General features: G+C 37.2%; 2 protein-coding genes across 3 annotated transcripts in view; one reads left to right on the forward strand and one right to left on the reverse strand.

The window, feature by feature from the left end:
• The window catches only part of Ero1a (endoplasmic reticulum oxidoreductase 1 alpha), a 41,837-nt gene extending 37,529 nt beyond the window's left edge, over nucleotides 1-4,308 (forward strand). Inside the window, exon 16 of the mRNA XM_034497789.2 lies at nucleotides 1,440-4,308. Coding sequence (XP_034353680.1) covers nucleotides 1,440-1,500 — 61 coding nt within the window. The 3' untranslated portion in view covers nucleotides 1,501-4,308. The remainder of the gene's footprint in view (nucleotides 1-1,439) is intronic.
• A 455-nt stretch (nucleotides 4,309-4,763) lies between these two features.
• The window catches only part of Gpr137c (G protein-coupled receptor 137C), a 68,602-nt gene continuing 60,057 nt past the window's right edge, over nucleotides 4,764-13,308 (reverse strand). The window contains exons 4-7 of one of the 2 annotated variants that reach the window (XM_034498093.2): nucleotides 10,094-10,243; nucleotides 8,887-9,012; nucleotides 8,617-8,735; nucleotides 4,764-7,610 (exon numbers count right to left, since the gene is read on the reverse strand). In XM_034498093.2, the coding sequence (XP_034353984.1) occupies nucleotides 7,433-7,610; nucleotides 8,617-8,735; nucleotides 8,887-9,012; nucleotides 10,094-10,243 (573 nt within the window). In that variant the 3' untranslated portion in view covers nucleotides 4,764-7,432. Of the gene's footprint in view, nucleotides 7,611-8,571; nucleotides 8,736-8,886; nucleotides 9,013-10,093; nucleotides 10,244-13,308 lie in introns of both variants that reach the window. The other variant, XM_076931190.1, reaches the window with a different exon arrangement.

Raw genomic sequence — 13,308 nt, forward strand, 5'->3', positions numbered from 1 at the left:
TGAAATTGCTTCTGCTAGCCATGTTAGTCTGATGTCATGAGTATATTTTCAGATAAATCTAGAAATGTTCTTTTCAGTGAGATTGCCTTGTTATAGAATTATATGATCTGATAAAATACCTTAAGAATACACACACATATATTTACTACTTGATTATTTCCATCTACTGATTTTTATATTCATGTTTACTTTTCTGACACATTTAAGTACCATTTAATTCGTATATTTTATTGTAATTATTTTATATATTCATACATATGTACATACATATATAGTTTTTGTTTGGTTTTGAGATGAGGTCTCACTATGTACCCCTGGCTGGCCTGGAACTCACTATGTAAACCAAGCTGGCCTCAAATGCAGTGATCTGCTGGCCTGTACTCTCCTGCTGAGATTAAAGCATGTCATCAGGCCCAGCTAATTGTGATTATTTAAAAGCATTTCTTTTCCTTTCTTTTTTTTTTCTTTTTGGTATGTTCACTGCTGAAGCAAGCACTATTGGTGTTACCTTCAAAGGCTATGGAAAGTCACAAATATTTCTCTGTACTCATCATTATACAAAAAGATGAGTAATTTTTTAAAAAATTTTTCTTCTATGAAAACTGAGAAAAAGCATGAGCTAAGGAGGATCCATCAACAGTGTAGTGTGGATGCACTTTGTTCTGCCCATGGTGACTCTGACTGACAGACCCTTCCTCTCAGGGCTGCCCTGGAGCTCTCACACGGATGGCAGACGGCCGTCTCCATCCTACATTGCTGTCACTTAAAAATAATATCAAACATTTTGGGCTTGAAATAATTGGGCTTAGAATTTATTTCCTTAGCACCCAGGAGCTGTACTGTTACAATAAATCGTGTGTTCTCCGTTTATCACACTGGAGTGCAGAGCTAAAGTGCATTTAAAAGGAGCATGCAGAGATACTGTACTGTACAGAATAGAGTTCACTGTCTCTAGCTCTGACCCCTGTACATTTAGTACTGAAGAAAAATATATTACTTATTGTACTCTTATGCTGAACATTTAAATACTTATTTTAATATTTTTACATTTCTGTATTTTATATTATATACATAATATAAATAACAAGTACATTTATGAATACCTAAAATATATAAATATTCTGATACTCTTATGTATTTTATACTAAATATTGATATACTTTAAATACTTCAACCTAGCATTGGATATTTAAAATACACATTTATATACATATGCATGTATATTTTTAATACTTTAATATTAAAAGTTAGCTTGTGTTTGAACAATATTATCTTAGGTTTTTCTTGCCAGATTAAAAACTAAAGGATATAAGTGATTTATGTACCTTTAAATTTGTTGAAATAAACTACTTTAAGATTTTTATATACTTTAGAAATACAGAATGCTGAACAGAAATTTATGAGAGACAGTTTTTACGTGAAATGTTTCTTGGTTGCAGGATTTCCACAAGTGTGAGAGAATTAGAGAACTTCAGGCACTTGTTACAGAGTGTTCATTGAGGAGGATGGTTGGAACACGCCTGTTTCTGCACAGGAGAGTCCAAAGGGCAGAATCTCTGAGCACCATGGTTGCAATGACCGTCCTCAGCTAAAAGTTTATATAAAGCTGCTTTTGTAAAAGGACAGATACATTGTTTTAAGTAAATGACATTTTTAAAAATTGTGTTCATGTTTAATATTATTGTGAATAAAAGTAGTATTTTGGTAATGTACAAATTTTAATACTAAGCAAAAGTAAGGTCATTAAATTCCCATATGATAAATCTAGGTAAATACTGCCTTAGGATCTCAAACTAGAGTTGTGTTTAAGAAGATGTAATGGAGACAAAGCTAAGGTGCCTGTGACAAGTGTTTGATAGTAAAACATTAAGAGGCTCAGCAGCAAACAGTGTCACCGGCCTCGACACCAATGCTTTTCATTTGCCTCCTTAGCAAAGAAAATACAGACGTCCCAGTTAGATTTACATTTTAGATAAGCAACTGGTTTTCCTTTAAATGTAAGTTCATTGAATTTTATTAGAGCCTATTTATATTACAAATTATTTGCTTGAAGTTCAAGTTTAACTGGGAGGCCTGGGTTTTCCTGGCAACCTTAAAACACACTGGTATGCGACATTCCTTGTAGAGTTAAATAGCTATTTTGATTGTGCTGTCTTGGTATGTAGGGACGCAGAGCAATTCAAAGGCACAGGAGATTTCTAAACAGTATAGAAAGATGAATAGATTATATATTTATTCTCATAATAGTTCCCCTAATAGTAAAATTTTGGGGAAAATTTTATTTTTATATAATTTCATATTTACAGAAAAGTTTCAAAAACACTTAAAAAAAAAAAAAAAAACCCAAACCTGTTTTACTCAGATTCATGAATTGTTCACATGTGTTTTAACTACTCACTCCAAAGCCTGGGACCTCAGTCATGCTGGGCTAACCCTGCATCAATGAGTTGTGTTTTCAGGCCTTGCTTAAGCTCCTATGTAGACATAGATACCCTGTTTTTATTTAGGTGTTTGAAAACCAGTCATGGGCATCATGATTTAACCCAAAATACTTAAATGTGATGGTCAGTAATTTCCTAAAAATCATCTTTTTTTAAAGGAAAAACCAAACCTTACAAATCCGAGCTGACCTATTTATAAGCCTTAAAATAAGGACACATCCTGCATCCCAGGCACCTGAAGTTTGAGTTTTGCTGCCTTTTTTGACCTGTGCAATCACAGGGTGTACAATTTATGTTTTCTAGGCATAAAACTCGTTTTCTTTTTCTCCACAGAATGGAGCTATAACTTAGATAGGTTTTTACTAGTGGAAGCTCTCCACTGAGAGCAATATTTGAAATGGCTTAAGCATTTACATCACATGCTAATTATAAATGGTATATACCTCAAAATTATGCCCCCTTGATGTAACATAAAATGTCTTGAGCAGTTAGGACAGGTTGAGACGTCACATAAGAAAAAGCAGGACTTACATATGTAATGGTTAGGAATGTCACTTTACACTGCTGTGTATTTTCTCTGTCCCTAAGAATTGGTCCAGTGCCAGGGATACAGCTGGTGTCTAATATTTGTTGATGGAGAGTATATGTATTTAGTATACTTTAAGTGAATGGTAATGTACCATGTTTAACAATGTATCCTATTTTCCTTCCCTCTGATTTTTTCTTTCTAATTGTATAATAAGTGAAAAACATCAACCCACTAATTGGGTCAGTTTTCTTGGGGACTTAAAAGTACTAAATGATCACCACACACAAGCCAGCCCTTTTGAAACCCTCACTGCATTCACTTGATTGGCCCTGTGTCCTCTGTCCCTCCAAGTGAGGTCTAATACCTAATTCTAAGTCTACAGCTAACAAGCAATTTAAGTTTTAAGAAATCTTAACTTTCTTGTACTTGACACAATTGACAATGCCTTCCTTGAAGTCTCTATTCCTTTGTGTCCTTGTATTTGGCTTGCTCCTGGGTGTCTTTCTTCTGGTCTCTTCATTCCTCAGACTTTTCACTCTAAATCACTGGACTGTGCGTACTCTTGCATAATTTCCATGCAGTGCTCATTTTAGCTTCTGTTTCCCTGCTGTGCTCACTTGGCTACCTGTTGTCTCTTCTGCTTCTTCAAGGACTCAGTCTCCACAAACCTACTCTATTTGTGTTCCTTTTTTGGTTAATTTCAGAACCATTGCACTCGTCAAAGCTTTACAGTTCGTTCCTCTGTCTTCCGCCTGACTATTGGTGTCCAAGTTCTGCTGCTTTTACTCTAACATTTCTATCACTGTCTTTTCATTTTTGTTATGGTCACCCAAATGATTACCCATTTCTATTTTCCCATCTCTTTGTTGGGTCACATTACCAGATTGGGCTTTTTTAGAAGCATTTAGCCTAATTCCTGCTGGCAATTTTATGACATTTTGGTGAGAGTCTTTGCTTGATGTCCAAGATCTCCTCTTGTGTTTGTCACTCTGCTCTGATAAGTGTTAAAAAGTTTTCCAAATGTCCAGAGTTGGTAGACCTTGAAATCTTTGTAGACACCGTATTTGCATATAAAACCCCTGGCTTCTTTCCCATCTGGGAAATTCATGCATTCTTGAAATTCTGTGAAAGTATCCCTGTCCCTTTCCTATGGTCACCACTGTAATTGCAACCTACCTCTATTGAGTCACTTAATGTACTGTATATTTTATTTTTTAAAGTGTCCTTTACTAGAATGTGAGCTCCTTAGGGGCAGGAAAAGAAACCTTACTCATTTTGGCATCTCTGTAGCGTAATATTGGCATATGAGCATTTAATAAATGTTTGTTGGATAAATTACTTCAAATGACCGCTGTTCCTTCACTGCCTTTGCTGCACTGCGAGCATCAGTAGACTGAGGGTGGGAGCAGTAAAGATGGAAATAATTGAAAAATCTTTCATCTTTGGTCAGTCATGAATGGGATCTACTTTGGGAAGAAGTCGGAAGGAGGAAGCAATACCACAGGAGTTTCTTGATGAAAAGATAGCTAGAACTGTAGACAGACAAACTTCAAGATTCTCAGAAGGAGGGGGATGTTATAAACCTTTTCATGAGGAATTTTCTTAGTTTAATGTTTGAGTGTCTGCCTAATAACACTGCCATTATAAACATGGTGCTTTATTTCAAACTGGCTATAATGTATTGTGATCCAGATTTAATGCATTATTCACTAATTCATTTGTAATGAGACTTTTGAAACAAATTGAATGGATTCTATTAAGCGACATTAAGAAAACACACCTTCAAATAAAAGCACTCTTTAACAGTAGCGTTTTATTATAATTTAGTGAAACAAAGAAGTACATTCATTGGCCACAGCTATACTTTTGAAACCAGTTTGAAACTGACTGTATAGCTGAGAAACACTGTTGAACAATAAAAAGGCAATTATGAATAAAAAAAAGCCACTTTAGCTATAAATTACATTGTCCACAAAACTACAGTCAGCTACAGTAAGTGGTAAGAGTTTCAAAATTAATAGCAACCCAAATGAAATAAAACAAATATTGCTAATCACTGTAGAATTATACACTTAAGCAATGGAATTCAATTTTCCAGTTTCTGACTGAGGAAGGGCTGGAACTGTCATGTGCTTCAGCGCAGGTGGGCAGGGAACTATAGCCCTTTGACTTGATAAACAGCTCCTTCTGAGACCAAACTTAAAGTGCTGCTAGTGCTTCTGAAGTTTCAAGCAAACACAGGGGCAGATCTCTTTGGTGATGTACTGTGAGATGTATATGAGACAAATGTTAAGAATTTAGGTACTTTATAGGCCAGGTGTGGTGGCACGAACCTTTAATCCTCCCACTCAGGAGGCAGAGACGGGAGAATCTCTGAGTTCCAGGCCAGCCTGGTTTACATAGCAAGTTCTAGGACAGCTAGGGTTACATAGAGACATCCTGTTTAAAAAAACAAGCAAAAAAAAAAAGTCCTTGAGTCAGTGATAAATTTAATGAGTTCACATATCTCAAGTTCAGTATAGTCAACCAGTGTAGCTAAAAGAACTAAAACACTTCATCTGAAGTGTTTAAGTAATCTTTGCTTACTTTGTCAACCAGGAGATTTTTATATAGATGTTTAACTAGAAAAAAAATCATCTTGAACCCAGAGATTAACAAAGACGATAGAGTTAGATACCTACTGTCAAACAACTGGCATTCTGGGAAACTGAATAACTGAAATTCACAGTTGTAGACTATATTGTTAGGTTGTCATTTTAGTACCAAGGCTAACTTCTATACTATAAAAGTTTAAATGATTTGTTACAATAAGAACTTATAAACAAATGTCATTTATATTAATTATGCTTCTGATTGAATTTAAAATCCGTTGTTCATAAAAAGGAGAAAAGTATTTGGCTCTGTACCGTCTCAGAAGATGGGAAGGATGAACAATGTAGTTTTAAAGGTTCACATACACTCTTGTGAAGTTTGCTGCATTAGTCATCAAAAAGCTGAAAGGTATTTTAGGTACGAGTACAAATAAGACAGTTTCTAGTCACAGTAGACAGGAGAGGGCAGCTGTGTTCCTCAGTTCCAAAGCAGTTGGCAGATCCTGTGTGGGGTCATGTTCACCTGTGTGACCACCTCCTAAACTGCTCATTCCCTCGGACTCTGAGGTGCTCAGCATTTACTTCCCATACAGACACAGGCAGAATGCGCATTTTAAAATTTGTGTTGTTTTGGCCTACTACTGTGTGTGTGTTAAGTTTGTGTGTGTCCATGTGAACATGAGAGTGCACACAACCATGCACAGGCATACAGCACACAGTATCATATGTAAGATAGTTTTAATGAAGTCCTAAAATATTCCAATGTTGTTAGCCTCTTAACATTTCTTCTGTTTGCTTGTTAATCCAATGCTGGAATTGACTTAATTTAATTTGGTTTAGGCCATATACAAGGTATAAAACATGAAAAATAAAGGCGGGATTATACATCTTATCAAGTATTGCACTTTAGCTCACTGCAAAATGTCTCATGACTTAATTTACCTGAGGACAGTCTTGACTCAGTAGGTAGGATGAACTCCATCTCCTTTCAGATAAGTTGAATGCTTTTTAAAACATACTGTTTTTAACTTAGCACTTTTTTTTTTTCAATGAAGAATCCCTAAATGCATCTGTAAACTTGTTTAGTCCCAAGACATTCTACCAAAGCCCCCTACGCAAAGGTCGCTATTGCTTCTAGAAGAATCATACTTAAACTGCTACTTAGTCACAAAATAGCCACTTGACCAGTCCTCAAAGCCACACAGTCTCCACTGGCTTACTGTTCCTCTTAAAGAAACGGCTCTGGCTTCCCGAAGCCCACTGCCGGCCAGCAGCACCGTGCAGGATGCTCACTATCACTTGATTAAAATAGTGGAGTAATTCCAATTGACACTTTCCAAAGCATGCTTTAGAAAACTGTCTTAAGTGTTAAATATTTTTAGATTTTTTTTAAAAAACAAGAATAATGGATTTTTAAGCCTTTATTCTGTGCACTGATCACACTTGAAAGCTGTCACTGGGTAAGGTAGAGTACACCATTAGGTTTCTAGGTTTTGATTTTTGTGGAAAACTGCCTCCTGATTGAGTGTACAATAATATTCTGGTGTGAATACTCAAGTGTGGCTTTGGGGACTGCAGAGTATTCTTTCCAAATACAGGTAAAAGTGCAAATATGCAAATGTGCGCTGGGTGTCCCAAAGTTAGGAGGTTCTGAGGTCATCAAGTACCTTAGTGTCTAATGTCTTCTCCTCCAAACTTCACGTTTCACTATGTAGAGGTCAAAACATGGAGAACCATGAAACACAGCTGTGTTTGCAGACTTTTGTTAGTTGCAGTAGATGATGCAGTGTTGATGCAGATGGTTTTAAAGATGCTGAATACACATACACATTCATGAGAACCAGTCCGAGACTTCTGCTGTAGGAAAGCCGTCAGTTCTGTGGAGTTACATATAAGCTATGGTGACTCCTCATATCTAAGTTACTGCACGTGAAGAGCAAAGGAGCAGTGTCTGTCACAGGTCCATTCAGTGGGGGTGTGACCGTGTACGTGCTGCTGCCACACCCAGGCATGGTACCGTACCAGCCCAAAGTTTGTGAGTTTGACAAACTGCAACAACAACAATAAGGCAAATAAGACATAGTGCTGTGATCAGAAGGTGTCACACTGGCATTTAAAACAAATGTCCAAAGAAATTCACAACACAGAATATATTAAAATAAATGTGCAAAATAATACAACTTTTTAAAAAGTTTAATGGCTTCTATCTAGTATCTCTGATCTGTAACATGTATTACAAAAAATAAGATTCTCAAAAGTGTCAGACTGTGCTTGGCAACGATAGTGTTTTATTATTATGTACTGTGCTTTGTTCCAGCACATCTATCTGTATGTACATGTATGCCTTTAGTCCTCAGTACAAGCCATTAGGCAGGCTGAGTTATAACCACCACCTCACAGATGAAAACCAGCTTAAGTGTCTTGTCCAGGTGAAGCAAGAATTACTGAAAATGAACCAAGCTGAAAGAGTCCTATTGGTGAATGATAGGGCTTCACAATGGTTTTGGAAGTGGTGGACATGGCAGTAGAAACAAAACCAGATACACAGTGCACAGCAATCCTTCCATGCCTGTCAACATGCGTGAGAGTGTGTACATGCTCTGACGCTGAGCCAGACAGGGTCCTGAGATAGTATGGTACCACTTTACTAGGGTCCTGAGATAGTATGTACCACTTTACTAGGGTCCTGAGATAGTATGTACCACTTCACTAGGGTCCTGAGATAGTATGGTACCACTTTACTAGGGTCCTGAGATAGTATGGTACCACTTCACTAGGGTCCTGAGATAGTATGGTAACACTTTACTAGGGTCCTGAGATAGTATGGTACCACTTTACTAGGGTCCTGAGATAGTATGGTACCACTTTACTCCCAACAGTTTTCAAGAAAAGGTGGTGTGCTGGTTTCAGGTCAGCTGACAGTTCTTTATAGAGCATGTCCTACCACACAGTTAAGATATAATGTGCTGCCATATCACCCGTTCAATGGGTGGGTTAGATTTGTTCTTACCTATCTATTTCAATACTAAGTCAGCGAGTGATCAGTTACATCTACCTTCCTTCCCGGGAGCTCCCCAGTCTTGGCAAGTCATCATCACTGTCATACCGTCTTGGATTGTCGAAGAAGAAAGCCCTGGAGCTGTAGCTGTGGCTGCTGATCATGCCAGCAGGTGCCTGTGGGTGCAGCATGGAAGACGGGGTCAAGACAGAGACCACAATCTAGGAATTTTAGCCCCAAACTTAGCTAAAAACAACACCTTGGGATAAATATTCCATGCTTTAAAAAAAATGAGATTGAGCCTCGGGGGATATTATGATATCTTACCAGATTCTGGTTTAATCTCTGTGCTCGGAAAAATAGTACCACTGACCATGCCGGTACATGCTCCCACAGAAAGAGTACCATTCCAAAGACAATGTAGTCTCCTCCATTCCCATCTTCTCCCTGAGCCTGTCCATAGAGCACAGCAGAGTCATTTTCACACTGGCTTTATATTATTTATATTACAAGCAATCACATATATCCAGAATAAACACAAAAGCACTGATCTCTTCTGTACTTTGTGATTTCTCATATAATGATTATTTTCCCCTCAAGGACCACAACATACTTTTAATTTTTATTATAATAAGACAAACTTTTTTCAATGCATTAGCTTAGAAAAATAATTTTAGTCCTCTGATAATGCAGAATGATATCATTTGAGGCGCCATAGTCTGAGGGGTTAGTTGTAAGGGATTACTGTTCCAACTGCTCCACAGACATGGTGGGTAGCACTCTAAGTCAGGCCTGTGGAAAAATCAGACATGCTAAGTAAATCTTCACAGCTGATTTTTAAAATATACTATGGGACCACTCCATACACTAACTTTGTTTCTATCCCACCATGTGAAAAGTCCAACTCCTTATTGAATGTATGAAATAGTCTTCTAGACCACCTTAGATACAGTGCCCAGTGAAACTAATACAAAGATAGAACATGAAACTGTCAAACTGCACAGCTAGGAAGGGCTGGGACATGCTCAGAGGGTAAATATGTATAGCTACAATATTGCGAGTTATAGTAAACACCTGGACACACAAAGAACTACTAACACTCTTCCCTTTGCAAGGCTGATAAAGGCATATTGTAACGGAAGTAATTACTTACATATATAAAACTGAACAAAGTATTAAGATTTTATGTAGTTTCTTCATTCTTACAGTACATTAGCTATATTTTCACTGCCTAATGGCAAACAATTTCCTAGAGATATTAAAACATCATCATTTAAAAAAGTTAGTAACTAGGCTTATGAGTAAAATGTTTCAAACACTAGTATTTACAAAATAAGTTATTTTTTTGATAAAACTTTCTGAAGAATGATTTCAAGGTGTCACATGCAAATTGGGAAAATTTAAACAGTTTTAAACAGGTCTATTGAAAGCAAAGATTGCATAAAAACATGTCTGAGTCAAACACTAAATATCCTTGATAAGACTTAATTATCCATCGTATTAACTGTAGACTGGTAATGTGTCAGGCACTTACCTTATCTGAAAGGTTATCCCAGCCATAATTAAATGGACTCTCTAAGGTATCCTGTGATATGGTGATCACTACCAGATTATAACAAGCTCTGGAAGAGTAGAGAAGAATGACTACAGAGCCCACGATGACAGTCTGGCACAGAGACATCCCCTACAGAAATGAAAAACACAGCCACGATTTCAACATGTTTGTCATGGTGAGTGAGCACTGGCATACAGCACAGCCACCTCTCGCAAAGTCCCCTAGACAGAGGGGTGGACACCTGCTCAAGTACGCTCTTGATTATCCTGCCCATAATTGTTTCTAGAGTGACATGCAGTGTTTAATATGTGTAAGTGCTTTGCCCACTTGGCAAATGGGAGCTGGAAAATTTTGTTTTACCAAAGTCGCCTGATCCCTGTGTTAATACATGAGTAGACAAAGTGGCCAAAGATCTGAGCCATAATTGGTTCTAGTCAGTGTAGTCTAATCAGAGTGGAAGGGGAAATGGCAACACTTGCTTTGATACACTTTTTTTCCTGATACAAAGCAGGAGCAAAAATTCAGTTCCTTGCATATTTACTCCATTTTATTAGGAAACGGATGATGGTGCTTTGAGTGATGTCATGTTGCTGACAAAATAAACCAGGTATTAGGCTTGCTTTCACATGTCTATGGCTTTTACCACTTCCCCAAAGATGCAAAGCCCTATATAGAACTTCCTGGTTTTCAACCATACTGGGTACAAGGAAGGATTGATACTATTTGCAAGAACTCTCAACCTCAGGTCTTTATTTGAATACATTTGGTTTCCTCTGTAACCCAATGTATTTTTCATGCGAGTTAAAAACACTATTCTAAGAGGTGATGCCACTGTCAAAGATACTGATCCACTTCAAGTAAACACTCAATATGGTAATTTGGAAGTTGTGTTCAATTGTCACTAGCTTAAGGGACATTTATAACACTTAGCATACAAGGTCCAGGGTTGGTAAATGACCTACAAGTCATAGGGGACCTACAAGTCATAGGGGAGTGCTCCCAGAGGAGTACTGTCCTCTGACCTTTATGATATTCAAGAAGGGAGTTGGGGATTTAGCTCAGTGGTAGAGCGCTTGCCTAGCAAGTGCAAGGCCCTGGGTTCAGTCCTCAGCTCTTAAAAAAAAAAAAAAAAAAAAAAAAAAGACAAAATGGTATTCAAGAAGAAAACAGTTTATGATTATTTGGCCCGAATTAAACTCCATTGTATACAATAACATTTTGGTAGCCTGTTTCCTGTTTTATTGTCATTTGAAGCCATGATATTCAGCCTGCTGGGAGGGCTCCTTGTGCTGTTTGTGCTGGTTCATGATAATAAGTATTGATGAACATCTCCCTAGAATAAGGGCTTACAGCAAAGCATGACACCTATTCAGTGTTTAAGCAATGTCATATGGCTCTACTAATGTGGCACTGTTTTGTGGATTAGGAAGCGGAATTAACCTGATGTAGGACTGTTTGCTGTTCTGAATCCCAACTCCATGGACAATGAGAAGACTACCTCACCTGGATGAGCTGCAAGTCCAGCTCAGTGGAGCCTGTCTCAGCACTCCTGCTCCGTGAGCAGAGCCCTGCCTGACTTCCCTGAGTCAGTCACTTTCCTAACTCTTGTGGCATTAGAACACATTTTGTTGCATTAAATGTTCCATCTCACAAGAAACTGGTGATCTCAAACACTAGAGGTTATGTTTCAATATTGTGCTCTGTTAAAAGAAAGTTTAAATTCACCTTTCTAAAACAAGCAGAAGAGAATGATTTCATTTCAGGTGGGGAAACCACGCAGTGGCCATTGGGAATACAAATCACTGTTACCTCAAGTGCAGAATCCAGGGACCCAGCTAGGATGTTAATGCTAACACTTGTTTCTTTGTTGTTTGTCTGATTCGTCTTCTTTGGATGTTAGTGGATGAACAAAGGTCCACATTTGGATGACTGAGACAGCCTTGCTGACCCTGCTACCAGTGACCAGAGGATGACACTTCTTTAAAATCGAAGACCTATCCATATTATCTCTTACATTTTTATGTTCTTAAAGTGAGTTACTCTTTGTACAGGTTTATTAACTTACTGAGTATGGTTATAAAAAGGAGCTTTCTCAAATTTTCAAAATTGTAATGAAGGCTATTTTTTGTTTGTTTGTTTGTTTTTTTGTTTTTCGAGACAGGGTTTCTCTGTGTAGCCCTGGCTGTTCTGGAACTCACTCTGTAGACCAGGCTGGCCTCCAACTCAGAAATCCACCTGCCTCTGCCTCCCAAGTGCTGGGATTAAAGGTGTGCACCACCACTGCCCGGCCATGAAGGCTATTTTGTAAAAATAAAATTTGGAATATCTAAAAGGAATTTGTATAATTTAAAAACATGTCATATTTCCCAGAAGCACATATAATATATAAAATCTCTTCTATTATAATTGCAGCAATTACATAAAACTTATATTTTGTTTTTTCCAAAGTTTTATCAAGAGGTCAAATATTCCATAGAATACTGTGTGTTGTATGGAAAAACCCAACTCTGCCCCTGTAGCAACCCAATTCATGATTCTTTTGTCTAGAAACAAATATCTGATTACAGCATGCTCTTAAATTTACATATTGACATATTTGTTAACTTCTTTTATTTTCACTTTATATTTTAATTATGGTAAGTACATTAAATTTTATTTGTATTGCCGGTTTAAATGTATTGATTTCAGGATAGACGACAGTTATTAAAATACTTATTACTAGGATCAGTGAGATGCTACACCAGATAAATGTGCCTGTTACCAATCCTGAAGCCCTAAGTTTGATACACAGGACTCCACATGATAGATGGAAAGAACTGATTCCTGCAACTTGTCCTTTGACCTCTATACATGCGCACGCATGTGCACATGCACACACAAAATAAACAAATATAAAAAACTTTTAAAAGAGTTTTTCATAAAAGGCCAGACTGTTTATGGCAGAGCTGAGAATCATTATTGTAATTGACTTCCTCATAGGAATAATGTATATTAGAGGCATTTGAAAAGAAAGAACTAAAAAGAAAAAAAATATACTTGAAAAGATGTTGGCAGTAGAGTTTATTCTTTGAATTAGACCAGTACAATTATAACAAAATGTTTATTTGTTAATACATGAAAAAATTAAGTTTGAAAACTTAAAAATTAAAATCTTCAGTAATGTGCATTTTAATTTTTTTGACCCCCCAACTTAA

The sequence above is a fragment of the Arvicanthis niloticus genome, chromosome 3 (genome assembly GCF_011762505.2).
Source record: "Arvicanthis niloticus isolate mArvNil1 chromosome 3, mArvNil1.pat.X, whole genome shotgun sequence".
Taxonomy (NCBI): domain Eukaryota; kingdom Metazoa; phylum Chordata; class Mammalia; order Rodentia; family Muridae; genus Arvicanthis; species Arvicanthis niloticus.